The 25,106-nt window shown below is 35.3% G+C and overlaps 1 protein-coding gene across 1 annotated transcript in view; it reads left to right on the top strand.

The window, feature by feature from the left end:
- Positions 1–25,106, top strand: part of SREK1IP1 (SREK1 interacting protein 1) — a 43,322-nt gene that overhangs the window by 8,410 nt on the left and 9,806 nt on the right. Inside the window, exons 2-3 of the mRNA XM_039255533.1 lie at positions 2,992–3,039; positions 12,784–12,927. Of these exons, the coding sequence (XP_039111464.1) occupies positions 2,992–3,039; positions 12,784–12,927 (192 nt within the window). The remainder of the gene's footprint in view (positions 1–2,991; positions 3,040–12,783; positions 12,928–25,106) is intronic.

The raw sequence follows: 25,106 nt of genomic DNA on the forward strand, positions 1-25,106 counted from the left end.
AGTGTTCAGTTGACCCAGCAGTCATGAAAATTAGAGACAAATGAAGCATGAAATTTTAATTTAACTAAAAACTGCTGAACCCATAGTTGATACGGAGTTACTTTATTTAGAATTCTTGCATTTCCCTTTTATGTAAAAGTTAAAACTTTGTTAAAGAAGATGATGACCTTCTCTGAAAGTTTCATATTTTGTTCATTCTAAAAATATGAGAGAGTTAGTCATAAACAAGTTAATCTCTCATAAGTGCTGAGATGAGATCATTTCAGATCTGTCCATTACAACATTTTTAGTTTGTTGTAGGAATGGTAATGGTGCATTTGGAACAGTTTTGTTCTGTGTTATTCAGCGTCTTTGGTCTCTATGGAAACAGACTTAGCATTGACCTGGATTCTCTGAGCATTTTTTTTTTTCTGACAGGCAATTATTTTGTAATGAAAGAGCCTCAGATTTTATTATAATCCAGTTTTATTCCATAGTTCTGGTACAATGCAGCATATGTGTTCCCACTCTATGCAATAAAATCTACAAGGTTTATGAGAAAACATGAGATTGGGGCACAACACTCATAACTTCATCAGTGATACATAAAAAATGATAGAAACGTAATAGAAACAGCATGCTGCCCATTGTTACTTGGTTAAAAGACACATAAATACTGCAATTAATAGGGTACTATACCTTATAAAAGACCTGAAGTTTCCTGTGGAAATGGAGTTCCTAAGAATTGGAGCTTGTGAATTGTCCTGAAGTCATGGCAGGAAGAAGATGACATGAAATTGGATCAAAGTTATATTACCAGACATGAATGGGCGCTGCTCACAGCATTCATGCTGAACTGAGGTCACTAGAAATAGTTTGGGTTATGTCCTTGTGTGTGTTTTGTATATTCTTATGAGTCTCAGAGCAACTGAATACCACTTTCTGCATTCACATAGTGTTTTTCTTGGACAAAAGTCACATTATGCTCAAATTGTGCTCTCTTATATCACTTGCATTGTAACAAATTTATCTTTTTAAAACAAGAATTGTAACAGACCTGACTGTTTACTAGAACAACTCAATAATACATATTTTAAAGATTGAGATTAGGAAAAAATGACTAATGTTTTGACTTCATAAAAGTAAAGAAATAGTTGAAAAACAATCTTTCTTTTAAAAATTAGCACTGACTTATATTTGCACCATATGTACTTAATTTATTAGTAAATTTGGAGTATATCTCCATATGAAAGACTTAGGAGTTAGATGCCTTTCATTAAAATAATAGAGCAATTCTTTACTGGCCTTCTGATAGAAGGCCTTATTAGAGGTTAAAAGTAGTTTCAACTCTGTGTGTGTGTGTGTGTGTGTGTGTATGTGTGTGTGTGTGTGTGTAGGTTGTGTGTGTGTGTGTGTGTGTGTGTGTATATATAATTCAGCCATAAGGGGGAATGACATTCTGATATGTGCTATAATCTGAATGATGTTGAAAACATACTGAGTAAAATAAGTCATATACAAAAGGAAAAATATTGTATCATTCCACTTAAATGAGATTCCTGGAATAGTTAAATTAATAGAGGCAGAAAATAGAATAGAGATTACTGTGGGCAAGAGGGAAGGGGGAATAGGCAGCTATTGTTTAATGGCTACAGTTAGTGTTTGGGATGATGAAATTTTTGGAAATAGTGGTGATGGTTGTACATTATGAATGTACTTAATGCCACTAAATTATATACGTAAAAATGGTTAAGGTGATAAATTTTATGTGTATTTTATTACAAAAAAAATCAATTTTAACTTATTTCTTCTCTTATTTAGATCTTCAACATTACTTGCATGCACCTCTAATTATACAGAAATGCTATAAATACTTCTAAACATTGATCAGACTGCATATGACAGGTCAGAATTTGAGTGCTACATTCAGATGTTTCTTATAATACTAAGCAATTAAAGTATTTTTCTGGATTTTTACCAATTCCTTTAAGAAAGTCAGTTTATTTTTCTTCTAAGGGAGAGCAGAAAAGCATTTGTTATCTTAAATATTCGTATATTTATATGAATTTATATGAATTATATATATACACACACACTCATATTTTAGTAACTAATATATATAACAAATATACTAGTAAATATAATAGTATATAGGGAATACACATGTGTACACATACATAGTTAATTATTTTACATTTAAGGGACAGGCTGAAGTACTCTGGAATTTTTTGCTCAGTGTTATAGAATTCTTAGAATGTTTAAGCCCTTGACTATAACATTGTCTTTCTGTTAAATTAGAGAAAAATGTATTCTGGAATTCCTCTTGAAATATTGACAAAGAAAATAAATCGAGTAAATTGGATTTTCCAGTGATTCCTCATAATCATGACAAATGAATAGTGTTACTAAGCTGGATCAGGAATAATATATTTTTTTAAATGTTTTATTTATTTCTAGGAGAGAGAGAGAGACAGCATGAGCAGGGGAGGGTCAGAGAGAGAGGGAGTCACAGACTGAAACAGGCTCCAGGCTCTGAGCTGGCAGTCAGCACAGAGCCCGACGCGGGGCTCGAACCCACGAACCGCGAGATCATGACCCAAGTGAAAGTCGGACACCTAACCGACTAAGCCACCCAGGCTCCCCAATAATATATTTTTTTTTAAATAAAGAAATTCTTGGGGCGCCTGGGTGGCTTAGTCGGTTAAGCATCCGACTTTCGCTTGGGTCATGATCTCACGGTTCGTGGGTTCGAGCCCCGCGTGAGGCTCTGTGCTGACAGCCAGCTCAGAGCCTGGAGCCTGTTTCAGAGTCTGTGTCTCCCTCTCTCTCTGACCCTCCCCTGCTCACGCTGTCTCTCTCTGTCTCTCCTAGAAATAAATAAAAAACATTAAAAAAATTTTTTTTAAATAAAGAAATTCTACAACAGATGGTTTCTTAGCTTTTTCATAGGATAGAATTCTTATGTGTCTATCTTTTATATGTCTGCTAAAATGTTATCCAATTATATTTCAGGTTGCAACAAGGACAGTGTCCGAGCAGGCTGTAAAAAATGTGGCTATCGTAAGTACATTAAAAAAATAACATTGTGAATAGTAAATCATTGCCTCTTTGGGCAGTGTGATTTAGCATCCTGATTTCAGGGCCCTGATTTCAGCTTAGTTCTTTAGCCCTGTTATTTAGCCCAGATTTGCAGATGGTTCAGAAATTCTTGTCAGCCCTAAATATTTACTTTCTTCCCTTGCTATAGACTGAGTGACAGGTGGCTAATATATCTGTTGACTAGCAAAAATGTCAAGTACAAGTGGAGTAGTAGATTTAGGAGCCAAGAGAAAGTATATTCCCTCCAAAAAGTATACATATAATTATTCTTTTACTCTTTGTCCTTCTAGATATTGGATGAAGAGGGGAAAGCAATGAAAATTATTTATAAAGGATTTCCCCATTTACTGAGTTTAGTCTTTATAAGGAGAATATTGGTCCCAGAAGTTCTTCTTACAGGCAAAAATTTGATTTACACAATCATTAATGTCTATTATAACTATAGAAATGGGATAGAAAAGTAAACTTTAACATGTGCAGTTATGTAGTCTAAATTTGTAATTATGTATCATAAACAAATATCATTTTGTTAGTTAAATATAATAATTCCTGAAGTTTTGGTAATAGCTATAACAGTAGCATTTGCTGGGGCGCCTGGGTGGCTTAGTCGGTTAAGCGTCCGACTTTCACTTAGGTCATGATCTCGCGGTTCGTGGGTTCGGGCCCCGCGTCGGGCTCTGTGCTGACTGCCAGCTCAGAGCCTGGAGCCTTTTTCAGTCTGTGACTCCCTCTCTCTCTGACCCTCCCCTGCTCACGCTGTCTCTCTCTCTCCTAGAAATAAATAAAACATTAAAAAAAAAAAAATACAGTAGCATTTGCTATTTTCTTTTTGTTTCCTTTAAAAAAATTTTTTGTTTAATGTTTGTTTATTTGAGAGAGAGAGAGGCAGAGAGAGAGGGAGACCCAGAATCTAAAGTAGGCTCCAGGTTCCAAGCTGTCAGCACAGAGCCGGATGCGGGGCTGGAACTCACAAGCAGTGAGATCATGACCTCAGCTGAAGTCTGACATTTAATGGACTGAGCGATTCAGGAGCCCCAGCCTTTGCTGTTTTCTAACTTGTTTGGAGACCGTGCAAATGAGCCTGGATTAGGGTTAATTATCCACATAAAATGTATCTATTTATTTATCAATTTAGAAGTATAGTTATATTTGATGCAAAATGTTACATGAGCCTCAGATGTTCAATGTTATTTAAAAAAAAAAGTAAAGGTGATTAAAAAACATGCACTTCTTCCATGTAAGAATATATGATCAGAGAGTACTAAGGGCATAAATCTCCATTAAAAGGGCTCACAATGAAAGCATACTGGGAGAACCAAGTCACATACCTCCAAGGAAAGGCTGAAATGTGGTTCAAGGGAATCTTGCTCAGTTAGCAAAAGTGGATACATAAGCATACATATCCTTCACATAAATAAAAACTCCTGAAAATATACTTGCATGCAAGAAATGATGCAGTGAAATCTTTTCTGTGTTTTAGGTTTGTTTATATTTATTTCTAATAGGTTTCCTTTCTTTAAATCTTTGCTAATTCTATATTTCATTTCTTATTTTTAAATTAAAAAAATTTATGTTATTTGAGAGAGAGTGAGCAGAAAAGGGCAGAGGGACAGAGAGAGAGAATCCCAAGCAGGTTCCACACTCAGCATGGAGCCTGATGCAGAGCTCAATCCCAGGACTACAGGATCATGACCTGAGTCAAAATCAAGAGTCAGACTCTTAACCAGCTGAGCCATTAAGGCTCCCCTCCATATTTTATTTCTTGATTCAAGACTTAGGAATGTGCTCACTCATGCTCTCTCTCTCCCTCCATCTCCTCCTCTTTCTTTCCCTCTTTCCTTCTCCCTCTGTCCCTCCCTCTCCCTCTCCATCTTCTTCTCTCTCTCCCTCTCTCTCTCTCTCTCTCTCTCTCTCTCTTTCTATATAAGTATATATATATATATATATACACACACATGTATGTATACACACAGAGACACATATATGCATATGTGTATATAGCATATACACATATGATGTATTATTTACTTAAAAATCTAGAACGATTTCCCAATGTCTACTAATACCGCTTTTTCTACTTGGACTTCTTTTAGCTTAAGACTTGTAGGAAAATTAACAAAATAATGTTTTGGAAATACAATGTTGATCTAGTCTCCTTATTGCTTTTTTATTTTACACAATGATGGAAGTATCTATAGTATTAGAATTTTTTTAGAGAAGCCAAGTAACCAAATGGGTTTGACAGTCATTTCTAACTTTAAGTTCCTTCTGCTTTATTATTTTGATCTGTGATTTTAGTGATTAAGTTATTAAATAGCTTCTCATTTGTCTCTTGTGGAAAACTTTAGTAATACTTCCCTTCTGTTAAATTTACACCTTACACCTGTTAAGGATGAAGGTCATCTCAATTTACCTGCCTTTCTGATAGAAACTACATTATAAAAATTATCTGTTATTTGTAGGCCAGAATCTTTGTTTTGATTATAGATGTAGGAGACGAGTCCACAAAACTCTAAAGTATTTTTAATGCCTAAAAATATGCATATTCATCCTTTAGTTACAAAGGAATATTGTCTCTATTGTTGTGACACTAATGGTTTAGGTTGTACAATTTTTTTAAGTTTATTTATTTATTTTGGGAAAGACAAAAACAGCATGAGTCAGGGAGGCACAGAGAGATTGGGTTTGGGGAGAGAATCCCAAGCAGGTGCCATGCTAACAGCCCAAAGCCCAACATGGGGCTCTAACTCACGAAACCTGAGATCATGACTTGAGGCAAAACCAAGACCTGGACGTTTAACCGACTGAACTACCCAGGTGCCTAGGATAATACTTGATTGAAAAAGATTTTATTGTGTCAGTGTATTTCAATAATGGTCATAGTGTTTTTAAAAGTTGCAAGTTAAAGATGAATCTGCTGCTAAATAACACTGATGTCATTTTCTCATGTCAGTTTCCTCAGCAAAATTAGAGGAATTATTTCTATGATGAGTTTTTATTTGAGTACTTTTGAAGTTGGCAACTTGCGAATATTTAAAAGCTACCAGGACACTAAACTTTTGTCCATGGAATAAATGTCTCAAATAATTATGATCATTCTCAGAAAATATACCTTTAAAAATTCAGGATAGTATTCTCAATAGTTGGCATTTGATCATAGTAGCAGGAAATAAAAACATACCTAAATACCTTTCATGTTTATTTAACCTAAAATGCTAATCTATTGCTATACATTTGTGACCTTTTTGCTAATTATTGTTTCACATAGTCTTTTAAGTGCAAATCATATCTGAAATGTATTTCCTACTATGTATAGTTTCTTCAAAGATAAGCAAGCAGCGAAAATAAATCTGAGTGCAAAATCATTTTATCATTAGTTCTCAACTAGAGTTAATACTGCCTACCTGGAATCTATGACTTTTTTTTTTTAGGTTGCCCATATGGGCTTGGGCGTTGGTAGGAATAGTGTGACATTCAGTATATAAGGTTTATGGCTTATAAACATCGTGCAGTGTGTACAGCAGCCCTGGACAGTGAAGAATTGTCTAGCTCAAAATGGCAATGGCACTCCCTTTGAAAAATAGGTGCCTTTTCTCATTGTTTTAGATTTTTTCTCTATCTTGTACAGTCTTGTTGCCAGTACCTAAATTGAAAACTACTCTTTAAAAATAATCCATTTAAATCAAATGTTTCCAAAGGTATAACTTTGTTTTATAGAAACAACCACTCTTATTTGCCCCACAGTCATATTTTTGGCCTATGTGATTTTATATAAGCACTCTGGAACAATAGCAAATTCTTAGTGGAGTAAAATATCAACAGGTAAAGTAAAATATATAGGCATGATATAAGGAAAAAGTGACCAAGAAGGTACAATGCAAGAGAGAGAGAGTGGACAGCAAAGATACCCAAAGGAATAAAGCTTTTCAAAACTGAAGGAAAATCGTCAGATGTAACCAATAGTATTTGTAAGAATTTCTTTGAAAGTTGTTCAATGGATTTACCAAGTAGGGTGCTTCTTTGACTCGAGGAAGATCAGCTTAACTAGAGTGGTAGGTCATGAAGCAAATTCTGTAGATTCAGGCTTGAATTCTGATGGCTAAAAAAGTAGAGAGTCTATATGTATAGCCTCCTGTTTCAAGAAATTTGCATGAGTAAAGTAAGGAACTGTCTTAGTCTTTATGAGCCCAGTAGCTTTTAAACAGAAATACATTGCTCATAGGAGGCTGTAAGTCCAAGTTCATAGAGCTAGCAAGTTTTCCAAGTCATAGACTTTTCATTTTTTACTGCATGGTGGAAAGGACTAGAGGTATCCCTGGAGTCTCTTTTTTAAGGCACTAATCCCATTCATGAGAGTACCACCGTCAGAAACCTTGTCACCTCTCAAAGATCCTATCCACTACTACTGTCCCCTTTGGGGGTTACAATTTCAACATATGACTTTTGAGGGGACACAGACATTCGGGTCATATTGGATAAAGTTCACCCTTGAACAACATGGGTTTGAACTGTGCTGGTGTGGTTTTATGTAGGGTGTTTTGTTTTTTTTTAATGTTTATTTATTTAGAGAGAGAGCATGGCAAGCAGGGGAGAGGGAGAGAGAGAATCCCAAGCAGGCTCTGTGTCGTGAGCACAGAGCCCATTGTGGAGCAAGATCCCACAAACTGTGAGATCATGAGCTGAGCTGAAATTGAGACTTAGACGCTTAACTTACTGAGCCACCCAGGTGTCCCCACCTTTTTTAAAATAAATACAATACAGCAGTAGAACAGGAACCACCACATGTCTCCTTCTCCCCACCTACATTTAGCCAATCTAGATCCTAGAATGATACGTGTTTCTTGCTTCTCTACATAGGAATGTGGACAACTTTCTTCCAGGCAGGAAGGTAGAGAACTAGGGAAGGCAAAGCACCCGCACCCTTCTGCTCCACCTAATCCCCTTTATGTGATTCTAATGCTGGTTCTCCTTGTAGAAAATGGCTCTGAAGGGGTGAGCTGCCAGTTCCCCAGCAATATTAGCTCCCCTCCTCAGAAAACATTCAGCACCGTGGACAGCACCCTACCCCACTGAGCCCCAGGCTTCTCTGTCTGATACTGCCCTGTCCCGAGAGCCATCCCTGGTGTTCTCTCGCACCCCTTGGTGGGAGGTGAGGTGGTTTGGGCAGGTTATTATGCGGTCTTTGGTTACTTCAGTGAGAATCCCTTCGCAGAATCTGTTCTTGCACCTCTCAGTTCAAGATGTCAGTGAACTGAACTCCCCACAGGTCGTAGGATGGTGAGTGCCAGGAGCAGACAAGAGGCCTGCTGTTCCACCTTTCCCTACAAATTTCCTCTGCCTTCACTTCGTTTTTCTCCATTTGATGACTTATATCTTAGTTTTCTGTCACATAAAATCCAGTAGTTAAGTTTGGGGGGAAACCTAAGTTATATGTGGACTTTTATCTGCCTAGGCATCAGCATCCCAGGGTCAACTGTAATTCCTAGAAGGGAATTTATGATACACGGAGGGTTTATATTTAAGATATAAGGTGTGTATATAGACTAAAAGGATATTATGGGAGATGTTGCAGATATTGGAGACAGGAGAAGATGAAGCAGTTTCCTCTAAGAGTAACTAACAAGGATAAGTTTTTTTAATGTTTTATTTATTTTTGAGAGAGAGAGAGAGTGGGGGGGGGGGGCAGAGAGAGAAGGAGACACGGAATCTAAACCAAACTCCAGGCTCTGAGCTATCAGCACAGAGCCCAGTGCAGGGCTCGAACTCATGGACCATGAGATCATGACCTAAACCAAAGTCAGATGCCCAGCCAACTGCGCCACCCATGATAACTCTTAAGTTTGGAGGAATCTAGGTGAGAATCAAGTATGGATATTTTCAGGTGTAGAGATAGAAAGTAGAAGGAAAACCTGTCTTGTAATCTCATTTTCCTTGGTAAATTAGGAGGAGCAATTGTGGGAGGGGGCACATTGAGTGGAACAGGAAAGTGGCTGAACAATGATTTAAGTCAGGCATAAGTTTAGAAAAGTCACTGAGGGGAATAAGAGAGGAACATGACCAAGGACAGACGCAAAAATGAAATGCTTTGTGATTGTGCTAATGTCCATGTATATGTGATTGTACTCAAGCATTGCTTGACTGCTCAGGGATAGGCACAGCCTAAAGAAAGATTATCTCTGAGCCAGAGTAGTTCTTTTACATTGAAGTATGGTAGAAGAAGAACATGAATGAGTCAAAGAAGCTTATAAAAGAGTGTTCCAAAAGTCAGGAATGAGAAGTTTGATGGATTAGAATAAAATGAAGGGAGTGAGTGAGTTAAGGTCTTAATAAAATTCCAAAACAGGTATCATATGATTTCACTCATATGTGGAAATTGAGAAACTTAACAGAATAACATAGGGGGAGGGAAGGAAAAGTAAGATAAAACCAGAGGCAAACCATAAGAAACTTAAATATGAGAACAAACTGAGGGTTGATGGGGATTTGGCAGGGCGAGGTTAAATGGTGGGTTAAATGGGCATTAAGAAAGGCACTTTTCGGGATGAGCACTGGGTATCATATGTAAGAGATCAGTCACTGGATTCTACTCCTGAAGCCAAGACTACATTGTATGTAAATGTACTTGAGAATCAAAAAATAAAAATTTAAAATAAATAAAAATTAAAAAGATAGAAGAACAGTGAGAAAAGGGGAGATATTAAATGCTCATTTTCCACAATAGGAAGTTAATTAATTATGCCTGAGCTGAAAAATCAAGGAGCAACAATTATTAAGAGAAATTTGTTATTTAGGGAAATAGAAAATTAACTAGAAGAGAAGAAAGTGATTTTGTTTGGAAAGGGGCAAATGGCAGGTCAGAAATGTGGTTTTTATTTAAGTCGGTAAAAACAGGTCAGTTTTATGCACACTATAACTTTGCACACAAAAATATAACTTTTATAAATGTAGAAGCTATAAAAAAAATCTTGTGCTCTACCTAATTGATTCTCTACTCTTGGAAATGCTAAGCTCTAACTCTCTTTGGAATTGACAGCTTTTATGTCAACAATTAGCTTAAAGACAGTGACAGCAAATAGATTTGTTTTTTTTTTTCTTTTGAGGAGTAAATTTAGTAAGAGTGACATAAATAAAAAGGAGACAGAATAAAGTGTGTTGACAGAAAAAAAAATTCCAAAACAGATCTATGCATGATTGTAGTGGAATGAGAAAGCTAGAAGTATAAAAACTTATAGTCAGAGTATAATAGTGGAGCTTAAAACTTCCGACATGGAACACTTCAAGTAATGACAAGGAGCATAGTGTGCCCTTGGCATCTAAAATGTCAAGGAACTGTGCTCTTGAGGCCATGCAACACTCTAAACTGTTCATGTAGGTTTGTGGAAGGGCTTAGGGTGAAGAACCCAAGTCTGAGCCAGATTCCAAACACTTTAGTGGATGGGCTATTACACAGCAACAGACGGCTGCATGGGACAGTAGAGGACTGCTGTTTTGAGGAACAGTATTAAGAAGCCTGGAGGATACTAATGATACTGAGGTAAGCTATTGAAAAGTGTTCCCAGGAAAGAGCCAAATATCCTTTAAAACAAGTGGTAGAAGGAGCAAACTGTCAAGAGGTAATAACACAATTTGTCCACTAAAGATTGCATGTTTCAGAAGCTGTCATAAAAAGATTGGGGGAGAAAGGGATGACAATCTGTTAGTTCAAGGGAGCAGTAGCAGTATTATGAGGATAAGGCTTCAAGGAAGATAAATGGATTCAGAAGCCTCCATTTTTGGATATCATAATTATAGGGATATGAAGCTTAGTGGAATTATGTTTAATAATTGAGAAGTTTATGATACAGCCTTTATTCTCTGTATAATCATAGAAGTACTTAAAAATTATACTATCAGAAGCTATTAGGCAAAAAAAAAAAAAGAGAAGATTTGAGCAACAGAATAGAGATAGCACTCTATTCAACAGAGTGATACATATTCATAGCAAATGCATACCAGATCATTTCATGAATTTACTACATGATAGTCCACAAAAGTAATATCAGCAAATACCAAGTAACTGATATCATACAGACTCTACTTTCTCATAACAGTGTAATATCTTTATAAATCAATAAAAGCTTAATCTGAAAACTCCATATGTTTGGAAACTGAAAAGAATACTTATGAATGATTCATTTGGAAGGAAGTCATAATGGAGGAAACATTTCCAGCAGTATGGCAGACAGGATCCTTTTGCAAGCAGTTAAGAAACTTAAAATGTGCAGTACATATTTTAGATACAATAGTGTTCTAGGAAGAAAATAATTAGAGAATACTCAGAGGACAACAATCAAAGGAAAGCAGAAATTCTAAAAATTAAGACTTGAGAGTATTTCCTGAATCCAGCGTTCTTGAACTTGGGTTTTCATGAGTTTGCAGAGTGCAGGGGATAAAAGCAAGGCCCAGGGTCCTGCTTAAGATTGTGACTCTAATACGAGATGTTCTTGAATAAATCTAGAACTTCCAAGAGAGAACTAGAAATAAACCCTAGCACAAAACTATGGTAATCATTAGTGTGTTGTGGAATCAGTTATATGGTTACTGTCAGCACTTTCTTTGTTGTTTTTATTTTTGTTTGCTTTTTGTTTTTGAATATTAGATGTAGTACTCAGGCCACTTTTTGTTTCATATTTGTGTGTTAGTATTTATATTTGGAAGTATAAATACACTTAGTTTTAGTGTTATTTTTTTTACCATCAATCATAGTAAAAAAAGCAATGAAAGTTGCTGCCTTAGAGAAACCATGTCATGTGCAGAAAATGTACAGCTACTCATTTTGGCATTGTTTACAATAGCAAAGTACTGAAAGGAACCTAAGATTCTACCAGTAGTAGAAAAGATAAATAAATCTTATTCTTATATAATGGAACATTATTCATCAGATAAAATGAGATAGTTACATCTACTTATGTTAATATAGGTAAATCACAAAATACAATATTGAGTGGCAAAAAGTAGAAAAAAAGTAGTTACAGAATGGTAGGTAAGTATAATTGGGTTTATGTTAAATAAATAATCAAACGTGCTATTTTGGAAAGATAAATACCAACTTCAGTATACCACCTTCTGAAGACAGAATAGAATAGATTCTAAGGAAGGGTGCAAGGTCACCGATTTTGTGTGTATGGGTGCACATGTGTGCAAACACTTGCCATAAAAAAAAACCTGTAATTAAATAACAAAATGTTAACATGTGGGTAGATAGGTACTTGGATATTAGTTATATAATTTCCTGTACTTTTCTGGTATTTGTACTGTTTGATTGTTTTAAAAGTTACATCCTGTGATAAGTATGTAACTGTTGTAGTTTCCTTGTAGTGATCAACTTTAGGAGGTGAATGATGTCAGAATGAAATTTTTTTTCAGAATTAAATATTTAAGTGTTCTTTAGAAAAATACACTTAGTTAAATTATCATAACACCTTCAGTTAGATGAAAGCTATGTAGTTGCTATGTAATTAAGTACATAGGGAAAACAGGAAAAAGTTCTCTGAGTGGTACATTCAGGAAAAGCAAACTACCACTCTGAATAAAAGTTAAAACTAAATGTTATATTATTAAAATTGTAACTTGTTTAACCATGGGGCAACAAAATAAAAATATAATGAGTATCCTTAGGTATTTATTATTTTGTCATTCACGTTTTTGTTTCTTTCTTTTACTTAGCTGGTCATCTGACATTTGAATGCCGCAATTTTCTCCGAGTAGACCCCAAAAGGGACATAGTTTTGGATGTGAGCAGCACAAGTAGTGAAGAGAGTGATGAGGAGAATGAAGAACTGAATAAATTGCAGGCATTACAAGAGAAAAGTAAGTCATGCTTTTCTTTCCCTACATCCTTTAAAAATGATTCTAAATATTCTGCTTTATTATATAATGTTTATTTATTATTCTGCTATACTTGTCATTAAGATACCTTGTGTACTTATGGAAGAGGTACTGCATAGGTAAGGATAGTCTTTGGATGTTGTAAGTACTTTGCCCCACATCAAACAGTGGATCCGTGTTACAACCAGGAGTCATGTCTATTTCTCATTCCGCAAAGCAGGTTCTGTTACTGGTGTTTTTCCATCACACTAAGATGTGTCACATGGTACAGAGAATCTGATTTAAGACTTGGTTTCTAGACCCATTTGGCCATTTTTTAACAAGTAACTGTCAGCAAGTCACTTAACCCCTGTGAACCTTAATTTCCTTGTGGATAACACAAAGAAGCTGTTTGTCAAATCACACTAATTCAAATCGGAGATACTAGCCAGTATCAAGCTTCACTAAGAATGTCAAGTACATAAATGATCATGAGGCACAGGGAAAAGTGCAGGAGTTCTAGGACCGCCAATACAGCTCCCCAGGTATTTTCTTTCTTTTTTCACAACCCACTCTGGCCAAGATTAACATGAGGTTTCTTCATTACACAAAAGAAAGTCATTTAATCATGAAACATGTCAATGTTATGTCCATATAGTTACATTTTCCAGTGAGCCTTGCCTCATAAATCCATAGATTCCAGGATTATATATCATAAATGTCTTAGATTCAGTACATCGTGGTATAAGCAGTCTATAAATAAGGATTCTCTTCCCAACAACTTGATTGCAGACTTCTAGTTTTTAGAACTGTGAGAAAATAAATTTCTGTTACTCAAGCACAACCCTACATCCCCCACTCCCAAAAGTATTCTGTAGCTAGTATATACCATTAATTTGTTTCCAGGAAGTCTGTCATTAGCATGTTTAGAGATTTGACCAAGTTACCTTTTTTCTTTGTTGGGGGACACACTCCTCTCTCCTCAAAGAAAGAGTAGATTGTATACCTGCTGTTTAACCATTTCTTTCCCATTTTGTATATAAACCCACAACTACAAAGAAAATGAGGTAGGAAGCAATAATAACACAGTTTTGAGAAGCAGATGGGTTTAGTCACAATGGACTGCACACTTGAGAAAGTTCATTCCTTTAATAGTAAGAAATCTGAGGAATAACCTGACAGCACACATTTTAAAACTCCCGAACAACTTGGTAATGAGTATCCTTAGGTATCTCTGTGAAGACGTCTGTGAAGCTAAAAACAAAGAGATTGGTTAAAAATCTGACATAATTCCCTTCAATTGCCATTCCCTCCTCTGTGAAGCCAGATGGCTTCCTTCCATTAACTCAGCAGGCTATTACAGCTCTATTTTCTAGACAAGTAAAACAAAGGGTCTTTAAAATGAGATATACCAAATACAGATGAAAACAGTAGGTTAAAGTATAGTAAGTTAAAGATGAGAACCTTCCAGCCATCTTCACCTATTCGGTTCCCAGACATATATCACCCAGGCAGAAGATCTGAAGGTTCATCTCTGAGAGATCTGACTAATCTAAGATGAAAGAAACAAAGATAATGACCTCAGGGATTCTTCAAAGATAGGACAGAGTCACGTTACCAGTGAAGTTGAGATTTCCAAGCTTTGCTTGCTCAAAGCTTCCTGTCAGCTTTTTGGCAATCAAGAAGCACTAAATATCTCAAGTGAAATATAGATTCCAAAACCAACCAATGAACAAAAAAGTCAGCTTGAAGTCTGTGCAAGTAGAAAACAGAAACCATTAATATCCAGTTTTATAGAAAGAAAAGATATAGCACTCATGAAACAAGAATAAGATACTATAAAAGGAACAACTCAGCAAAAGAACTTTTGGAAATTAAAAAAAAAAGCAGCAGACATTAAAAACTTAACAGAGATGGAAGATAAAGAAATTTAACAAGCAAAATAAGGGAAGAAAAAAAAACAAAGGGGAAAAAAAGAAGATCATTGAAGAATCAATCTAGGAAATATTTCATTCACGTAATCCCAGAAAGAGAATACAGAAGGAATTTCTGAGAACTGAAGGATGTTAGTTTCCAGATGAAAGGGTTCAACCAGTACTAAGCACAGTGTTAGAATTAGACTCACACAGAGGCACACTGTTAAAAAAAACTTCGTATCATAGAAAATGAGAATATAATTCAAACTTCCAGAGTCAAGGATAAAACAGGTCATAGGTAAAAGATCAGAAGTCAGAATAACTATTCTTCTCTAAAGCAACACTGGAAGCTAGTAGATGTGGATAATGCTTTCAGATTTTTGAAGGAAAATTGTATCCAAATTAGAATAATATACCCAACCAAATTATCAACCAAGTGTGAAATAGAATAAAGGCATTGGCAGACATTCAAAATGGAAAATAAAAAATAACCTTTCACATACCCTTTCTGAGGGCACTAATTCCAGAGTTTTCTATCAAAGTGAAGGGGGAAGACCCAAAGAAGGAAGACATCATAGGAAGTAGAGGAGATAGGAGGGAGTCTCTAGGTCACTTGTGAAGGAGATCTCAGCTGCACCAGGCACAGAGAGCAGGCTGAAGGGGCAAAGCTGAAGATTCTAGGAGAGAAACCCCAAGACTTTCAATTCCACAGGGACAGTTTCTGTCCCATCCATCTACACTGCTCTGTCTAAAAACAAAAACAAACAGAAAAACCCCAAGACCAAACCAAAACAAAAACTTTAGAATTAGTAAAACTCTTAGAAAACACATAACTTAAACCTAGTTTTACAGAAAAGGAACTGAAGACAGATGACTCCCAAGTCACTAACTCGTCACATTGAAGACAGTACCAGGATATCTTTCTTGCCTGCTGATCCTATACTGTTTACACTGTAGTATGCTGCTCTCCTACTTTGGAGATGATCCAGTCTCTTGGCTCTTCATCTTTTTTCCTTCACCATATGAATCTTAAAAGATAAAGTACACTTTCATCATGAATAGTGGTTTATTCTAGAGGTGATTTTCTATCTGAAAACCTGGAACAAATCTACTCTGGCAGGAAAGGGAGGGAGTTAACATACCATAATCACAAGGATAGGGAGTAGTTGGTAAAACTTTGTTATTCTAATCAGCTTTCCCTTAATCTCACATTGAAAATGACTGACTCAGTGTAGATTTTTTTCTTAAAAAGGTATGCTTGCCTATGGTCACTTAAAGTCTCAGAACTTGTTTCCCACTCAGGAGAGTGCTCAGTCCAGTATATCATGCAGAAGTCAATAATAAAGTATTATAAAAGGGATCCAGGGGCGCCTGGGTGGCTCAGTCGGTTAAGCATCCAACTTCGGCTCAAGTGATGAACTTGTGGGTCCATGGGTTTGAGCCCCGCATCAGACTCTGTGCTGACAGCTCAGAGCCTGGAACCTGCTTCAAATTCCATATCGCCCTTTCTCTGACCCTCCTCCACTCATGCTCTATCTCTCTCTCTGAAAAATAAACAAACATTAAAAAAATTTTTTTAAAAGGATCCATATTTATTTTGTGGTTATCTAGTGGAAGCCCAGTGATACCACCCGCCCCCCTGCCCTGCCCCGACTGAAATAAACAATAAATTGGTTCCTAAATACATGTAGGAAGAGGGTTTAGAGGTTGTGGTTCTTCATTCCATTGATAACTGTCTGTTACCGTTCAGGATCTCTGATGGGGTCAGGTTAAAATACTGACTTATTGAGTGTGAGTTCTCATGCCATAGCCTTTAGTACTCCTGAGGGCTTCTTGAATCCTGCCTTGGTTCCTCAAGGTGGAGAGCTCTTGTACCAACCATCTTCACTAAGTTTTATGTGTGTTTATGTATTTTAATGACAAAAAAGATAGTGAGGCAGGAGAAAGCAAAGAATTTTTAATGTGCTTATAAGAGTTGTTCTGCTTTCATGAAATGGAGACATGAAGGGGAGAAGAGATAAAGTCACCAAAAAAATAAAATCCAAAACTTTTTGGTAGAAGTTATATTTTTTTGCTTCTGTTTGTATTTATTTCTATTATATATTTTTCAATGCATTTTATATATTTAAGGAATTAAAATAATTTAATCTTTCATTTAAAACAAAATCGCCTAAATGACAAATTACAGTTTTTGACAGAAATTAGAAAATATGAGAGCAGTACTTGACATGGACGGGTACAAGCATTGTTGTTTTCTTATAGTATAACAACCTAGAACCTGTACAGCCTTATAAAATTGTGTTACCAGTGTTGTGAACAGGGAAAGATTGAACAGTCAGTGCATGATGAGGGTTATATAATCTTATTGACTCACTCTGTCTGTATGTATGTATTTATGTGTGAACATGGTTACTGCCTAGTGGCACAACAATACTTTAGGAAACGTTTTAAGGTTTTATACTGTGTTTTAAACTTGCTGAGAAAGTTGCCTTTGGAATTGTATATGATAGTAGCAAATATTTGAAGACCTGTTTATGTTAGAAAATGCAAAAAGTCAAGGTAAAAGGATTTTACTATTTACAAAGGATCAAAGAAGTTCAAGAGTATGGATTTTTTGTTCTCATTCTATTTTACCTAGTGTTATATAATATTAATTAGCTATTACCTGTAATTAGGAGGTATTCCTCTTCTCATAGCTTATCCCTTAATATTTTATGATATTCTTTTAGTTCAGCCCAGAAAACAAGTATTGTGTTTTGACAAATTTGGAGGTTTGGGGTTATTTTGATGGTTTGGTTTGGTTAAGAAAGTTTTATGTTAGAGGTGCCTGGGTGACTCAGTCAGTCGAGCATCTGACTTTGGCTTAGGTCAAGAATGATCTCGCTCTTCCTGAGTTTGAGCCCTGCATTGAGCTCTCTGCTGTCAGTGCAGAGACTGCTTCGGACCCTCTGCCTCCCTCTCTCTCTGCCCCTTCTCTGTTCACATTCTCTCTCTCAAAAATAAATAAACATGAAAAAAAGTTGTATGTTAAATTCATACTTGATATCATTTAAAGATGGTTGATTCTGAACACTGCCCAGTAGAAAATGCCAAAATCAGGTATTTGCATATTACCATAATTGTGTTTCTTGTTCCCTTTAGTAACTGCTGGAATCAGATTCAAGTGAATGACTTACAATAGTGGTTTCAAGCTTCCTAAAGATAGGGCTTAAATGAATCCACAGCGTAATTGGAATAAAACCTTTATTCGGTACTTTTTATAAGCAAACTACAAAAAATATTTGCTACGTAGTTGATTAGAAATCACAGAAATAAACGGGAAATTTAGATGAATGGATCTATGTTTGGAACTACCTAGTCAAGCGTTTAAAAGCAGCTGGAGTAGCTACAAGCCTAGTGACATATGCAGACAAAGATCTGTATCTGACCCTGCAGGTATTACTGGATGAGTCTTTCATATTATCACAGACTTGTCTCTAAGTACAGGATCATATCCTCCAACTCCTATATGTTACACGAGACTGCCACTCTTGCTGATTGTTACAAAATGTAAGTGCTAATTGGGCTTTTGCCTTCAATTTTTTACTCCAGGGGTTAATTGTATCATTTTCCAAGAAATTCCTATTTTGGAAAAACTCAAATTATTTTCCCTATGCCTATATACATTTCAATATCCTGAAGGAACTTCAATAAATAGAGGTGGAATAGTTTTAAGAATGGTAATACAGAAACACTGAGCTAAATCAAACTTTTGTCTTCAGTGCTTGAATTCTCACATACTGTTATTGTGAGTACTGCAGGCTCCTAAGGGTAGTAGCCAGGAAAAAAGATATCTTGAATTCTAAGATTATTATGTTTTTATTAGAAATAATTTCTCTATATAATCTAGTCAGTGGACTCCTTATCTATGATTCCTAAACGGAAGTGGTTATTTTTCCCATAGCTATTTATTTGCTTAGTTTCTTATAACTTTAGGAAGGGGCATGTGTATAGTAGTCATTCTGAGCTTATTATAGCCACAAAAAAAATCTGCTCAAGAGAAAGCTAAAGTGACTAATATCAGATCAAGTCAATTTCAAAACAAAGAATATTTCTTGAGATAAAGAGGGTTTCTTTAAAATGATAAAAGTGTTAGTGAAGAGGACATGTGAATACTAAGTGTTTGTGAATACTAAGTGGTTATGAATACTAAGCGGTTATGCACCTAATAACAAATTCAAAGTGTATGAGACAAATCCTGAGAGAACTCCCAGGGAAAATCCTCGTGGATAAAGAAATTCAGTTATAGTTGGAGATGTCAGTATGCCTTTCTCAATAATTGATGGAATAGGTAGACAGTAAATCAGAAAGGGTATAAGACTTGAATAACACTGTCAACCAACTTGACCTATTTAATATTTAAAGAAGACCTCACCCAACAACAGCGGAGTACACTTTTTTTTTTCAAGTTTACACAGAACATCTAGCTAGATAGACCTTATTCTGTGTTGTAGAACAAGCCTCAGTAGATTTTAAAAGATTCACACTATGCAAAGTGTGTTCTCTAGCCATAAGAAAGTTAAATTAGAAATTTGGTGACAGCTTCCTGGAAAATCCCCCCGGTATATGTACTCTAACACTTCTACATAGCCCACTGGGTCAAAGAAAGAAGAATGTCTCAAATTTATGACTTCACCTCTGTCTTAACACATTAGAAAAAGAAGAGTGCTTACCCAAGGTAAGCAGACGAAAGGTAATAAAAAACAGATTGGACTTGAAATCACTGAACTGGAAAACAGGAAAACAGTAGAGAAAATTAGTAAAACCAAAAGCTGGTTCTTTGAGATCTGTAAAATTGAAAAATTGCTTTCCAAACTGATAAGGTGAAAATCAAAATAAAAAGCAGTATCAGAAATGAAAGAAGTGATAATACTGCAGATTATACAGACAGTAAAGTAAGGGAATATTGTGGAAAACCTTATGCCTGTAGGTTGGACAAATTACTTGAAACATACAAACTATAAAAACTCTTTCAAGAAAAAATGAACTGAATAGCCTGCATCTGTTAAAGAAGTTAAATATTTAGCTTAAAAACTTTCAACAAAGAAATCTCCATAGATGAATGACTTCTCTTCTAATTCTTCCAGATGTTAAAGGACAAATAATACCATTTCTACATAAAATCATAAAAACTGAAGATGAGGGAGAACTTTCCAACTTAATTTTTAATAAGACCAGCATTCCTCTGATAACACTACAAGAAAAGTAGAGATTCCTATAAACACAGGCACAAACAGAATTTTAAGCAATTTTAAGCAATTAAAAGAACTTTAGCAAATCCAACAGCATGTGAAAAGGATAATATGACTAAGTGGTGTTTATCCCAAGAGTATAAGATTTGTTTCAAGTTCAAAAACAAGCCAGTGTAATTCATTATTTTTAACAGCTCTTTACAAAAGAACATGTATGTGATAGAGTATTTTAAGAAATAACTCAAGGAAGTCCACTGTCCATTTCTGCTAGTTTGATGGTAAACTAGAAAAAGAAGGGAACTTTATCAATCTGATAAAGGACGTCTATAAAAAAAAAAAAACCTGGAAGATTACATAATAACCTAACAGTAAAAGACTGAATGTTTCCATCACATAAAGAAGAAAGAAAGATGTTCACTCCTACCATTTCTCCTCAACATTGTAGTGAAGATTCTAGCCACACCTTAAGGCAAGAAAAAGAAATCAAAGGTATCCAGATTGTAAAGAGTCATTTGCAGATGACTTGGTTGTCTATGTAGAAATCCTATGGAATTTACCAAAGAAAACTTCTAAAACCTAATAAGCTAAGAATGAAGTTTAGCAAAGTTGTAGAATACAAGAACGACTAATGGGCAAAAAATCAATTGTATTTCTGTATTGTGACAGTTAACAATCAGTAACTGAAATGTTAAAAATACCTTTCATAACAGCATTAAAAATATGGAATACTTAGGGATAAACTGACCAAAGATCTGCAAGACTGAAGCATAGAAAGCATTGCTGAGGGAAATTAATGAATGAATTAAAAGATATACCATATTTGTGGAATAGAAGATAAAATGCTTTTAAGATACCATTTCTCCACCAACTTGATTTATAGATTCAAACTAAACACAATCAAAATTCTAGGAGACTGTTTTAAAAAACAGCAAGCCAATTTTAAAGTTCTTGTGGAAATGTAAAGAATGTAGAATAGCCAAAATACTTTGAAAAAGAATAATAAAGCTGGAAGACTATTACAACCTAATTTCAGGACTTAGTGTGAAGCTACAAGTAATTTAGACAGTATGGTAATGATATAAGAATAAATCAGTAGAAGAGAATGGGCCCATACATTTATGGCCACTTGATTTTTTTTAAATTAAAATTTTTATTTTGAGATAATTGTAGATTCACATGGAGCTGTAAGCAATGACACAGAGTATTTTGTACCCTTTACCCAGTTTCCCTCAATGGTAACATCTTCCAGAATTGTAGTACAGTATCACAACCAGGATTGTGATGGTGGTAGAATCAAGATACAGAGTATTTCCGTCACTCATATCGCCTTTTAAATTTTTATTTTTTAAATTTTTTTATATTACCTTTTTAAAAGCCACACCCACTTCCCTTTTGTCCTTACTACCTTCTTAATTTCTGGCAACCAAAAAATTGCCATTTCTATAATATAATTTCAAAAATGTTTTTTAAATGGATTCATATAGTATATAATCTTCTTGGATTGTTTTTTTCAACTAGCTATAATTCTCTAGAGATTCGCTGAGGTTGCTGCATATTTCAATAGTTTGTTTCTTTTAATTGTTGAGTATTGTTCTTTCACATAGATATCCCATAGTTTGTTTAACTCTTCACCCACTGAAAGATATATGACTTGTTTACCATTAGGGGCTCTTAAAAATAAAGCTGCTATTAACAGGATTTGGGTGAACAGAAATCCTCATTTCTATGAAATGAATACCCAAAAGTACAGTTGTTAGGTTTTTTGGTATTTGCAAGCTTAGTTTCTTAATAAACTGCCAGACTGTTTTTCAGAGTGGCTATACTATTTTACTTCCCTACCAAAAATGTATGAATGACCCAGTTTTTCTACAGTCTTACCAGCATTTGATATTGTCACTTTTGTTTTTTTAATTTTAGCATTCTGATAGGGGCACCTGGGTGACTCAATCAGTTAAGTGTCCCGCTGGATTTTGGCTCGGGTCATGATCTCACAGTTCATGAGTTGGAGCCCGCGTCTGGCTCCATGCTGACAGCACAGTGCCTGCTTAGGAGTCTCTCTCCTTTTCTCTCTGCCCCTCCCCTTCTCCTGCTGTCTCTCCAAAAATAAGTAAACTTAAAACATTTTAGCATTCTGATAAATGTGAAGTTATATCTCAGTGTGATTTTTAACTTACATTTCCCTGATAGCTAATGATGTTAAAACATCATTCCATTACTGTTGAAAATTTTATGTACTCTAGATTCTAGTATTTTGTTGGGTATGTGGTTGGCAAATATTTTCTCTCAATACTAGCTTATCTTTTCATCCCCTAATGGGTCTTTAATGGCATAATAGTTTTTAATTTTAATAAAGTCCAATCTCTCAATTTTTGCTTTTATAGATTACTTTTGGTGTCAAAGATAAGACTCTGCTTATCTTTAGATCCCGAAGATGGCACCCTTTACTTTTTCTTTTTTTCTTTTTTTTTTTTTTTTATAAGCTATCACCCCACCTCCCAGGTGGGACATGTATGATATTCCTTGGACACTCCCAGCTACCCCAAAGCAAGAAAGAACAAAAAACAAATGGTTAAACTGTTAAGACTCTCTACCAATTTATAAGAAAAAGGCAATTCCATCAGTAGCTTTAAATTCAGGAACTCCCTACTTGTCTTAATGTTAATGCTTTGCTAGACTGACAACCTTAGTTTGACAATAGCTAGACCTCCAATAATCTGTAAGTCTTTAGCCTGTGAAACTCTCTTTGGAAACTTCTCTTTTGACTTTACCTCACCCAAGTCCATGGTATATAACCATTCATTCTTCACAACCCCAGTGCAGCTCTTTCTGCCCATAGGTCCTGTCCCCATGCTTTAATGAAATCACCTTTTGCACCCCATAAAAAGTTTTGTTGTCTTACATTTTCACTTTAAGTCCATAATACTTTTTGGGTTGATTTTTATATAAGATGACATATTTAGGGCAAGTTTTATTATTTTGCTTAAGGATAAGCAATTATTCCATCACTCTGTTGGAAAGCTATCTTCTCTCTTAAACGGCTGTTGTACTTTTGCCAAAAACCAGTTGGTCATATTTGTGTGGGTTTGTTTCTGAGTCTCTCTTCCATTCCATTGATCTATGTGTCTGTTCTTCCACCGCTGCCAACAGTCTTGATTAATGGTAGCTATATAATAAGTCCTGAAATTGAATAGACTGATTCTTCCCACTTTATTCTTTTGGAGGAATATTTTAACTACTGTCTATTCTTTCTGTACAAATTTTAGAATAATATCTATGTCTAGAAAGAAAGCTTGCTGAGATTTTGACAGGAATGGCATTAAACATGTATATCAATTTAGGGAGAATTAGACATCTTTACTATGTTGAGTCTCCTATCCACAAACATAGTCTGTCTCTCCATTTATTTAGATCTTTCATTTCTTTACATAGATTATGTAGTTTTTGTGAAAAATAAGCCCACTGACCCAATCAAAGGAGGGATGCAGAGACTGAGAACACAGTGAAGAGAGGCTTCTTGCAAGATTAGGTGTATGATGGACAGGCACAGCCAAGGCAGTAACAGCAGACAGTTTATCTTCTGGCACACGGGTACTTCCCCTGGTTCCTCATTGGCTGAGTACTGCAGAGGTTATAGCCTTTCCCAGACATCACCTATGTCCATGTAAGGCAAACATGCATTCCCTGATTGGAACAAACATACATTCCCTGAGATGACCCTTTATTCTTTGAGCACATGCTCATTGCAAAGCCCACGAAAATAAGCCCTGGAAAAGGAAAAGGGAAGAACCAGAAGTGAAGTGTCTAAGCATTTGGGGCTCCATTGTTGGGGGGAGGGGGCCGGTTTGTACATATTTCCAAGAGGTTGCAAACTTATTGTTAACTAGACAGCACAACTTTTCTTTGGTATTTCTGAAGATGAATCATCTCATTTGTCAGTTTTCAGCATAAAATCCTCTACATGTTTTATTAGTTTTATACCTGTAAATATTTCTCTTTGTAAAAAGTAATTATAAATGTTGTATTTTAAATTTTGTTTTCTGCATATTCATTACTAGTATATAGAAAGGCAGTACCTTTGTGTCTGTTTCTCTTATATCCTTGCTCAATTCAATTATTTCATTTTTTGTAGATTCCTTGGGATTTTTTTATGTAAACCACCATATCGTCTGCAAATGGGAACAGTGTTGTTTTTCTCCTTTTAATCTATAAGTCTTTATTTCTTGTTTTTTGGTTTTATTGCCAAACCTGGAACTTATAGTACTATATTGAGTAAGAGTGGTAAGAGATGACATTCTTACCTGGATTCTAATCTTAGAGGGCAAAAGCATTTATATTTTCACCATTAAATATAATGTTAGTTGTAAGTTTTATGTAGTTGATTTTTATTAAGTTGAGAAAGATTCTCTCTATTCCTATTTTTTCTTGAAAATTTTTATTATAGAATGGTTGTCAGATTTTGCCAGTTCTTCACTGATCAGTGTGATATCATGATTTTTCCTTAGCTTGTTAATATGGTAGATTATATTAATTGATTTTTGAAAATTGAACCAGTCTCATATCCATGAATTCTGTTTGCTAATATTTTGTTAAGGATTTTTCCATCTCTATTCATGAAAGATGTTGGTCTATAGTTTTCTTGCTTTGTACCATTTAATCTGATTTTGGAATCACTGTAAGAGTATAGAGAATATTGATAAGATCTCCTTCTGTTCTCTTTTTGCATAAGATTGTGTAAGATTTGTATAAAAGTAGTGTTAATTTTTCTTCAAATGTTTGGTAGACTTCTTCAATGAAGCTATCTGGGTCTGAATTTTTCTTTTTAGAAGTTTTAGAATTACATATTCTAAATTGTAATTGAATTACATATTCAATTGGCTCAATAATTAAAGAGTTATTAAAATTATTTACTTCATGTTAGGTGAGTTGTGGCATTTTTTTTTTTTTTAAGAAAGGGGTCCATGCTGTCTAAGTTGTCACATTTATTTTTGTAGGGTGTTCATAGCATTCATTTATTTTTTTGGTGTATAAGAGGTCT

The sequence above is a fragment of the Hyaena hyaena genome, unplaced genomic scaffold (assembly GCF_003009895.1).
Source record: "Hyaena hyaena isolate Hyena2069 unplaced genomic scaffold, ASM300989v1 scaffold_530, whole genome shotgun sequence".
NCBI classification, from domain to species: Eukaryota; Metazoa; Chordata; class Mammalia; order Carnivora; family Hyaenidae; genus Hyaena; species Hyaena hyaena.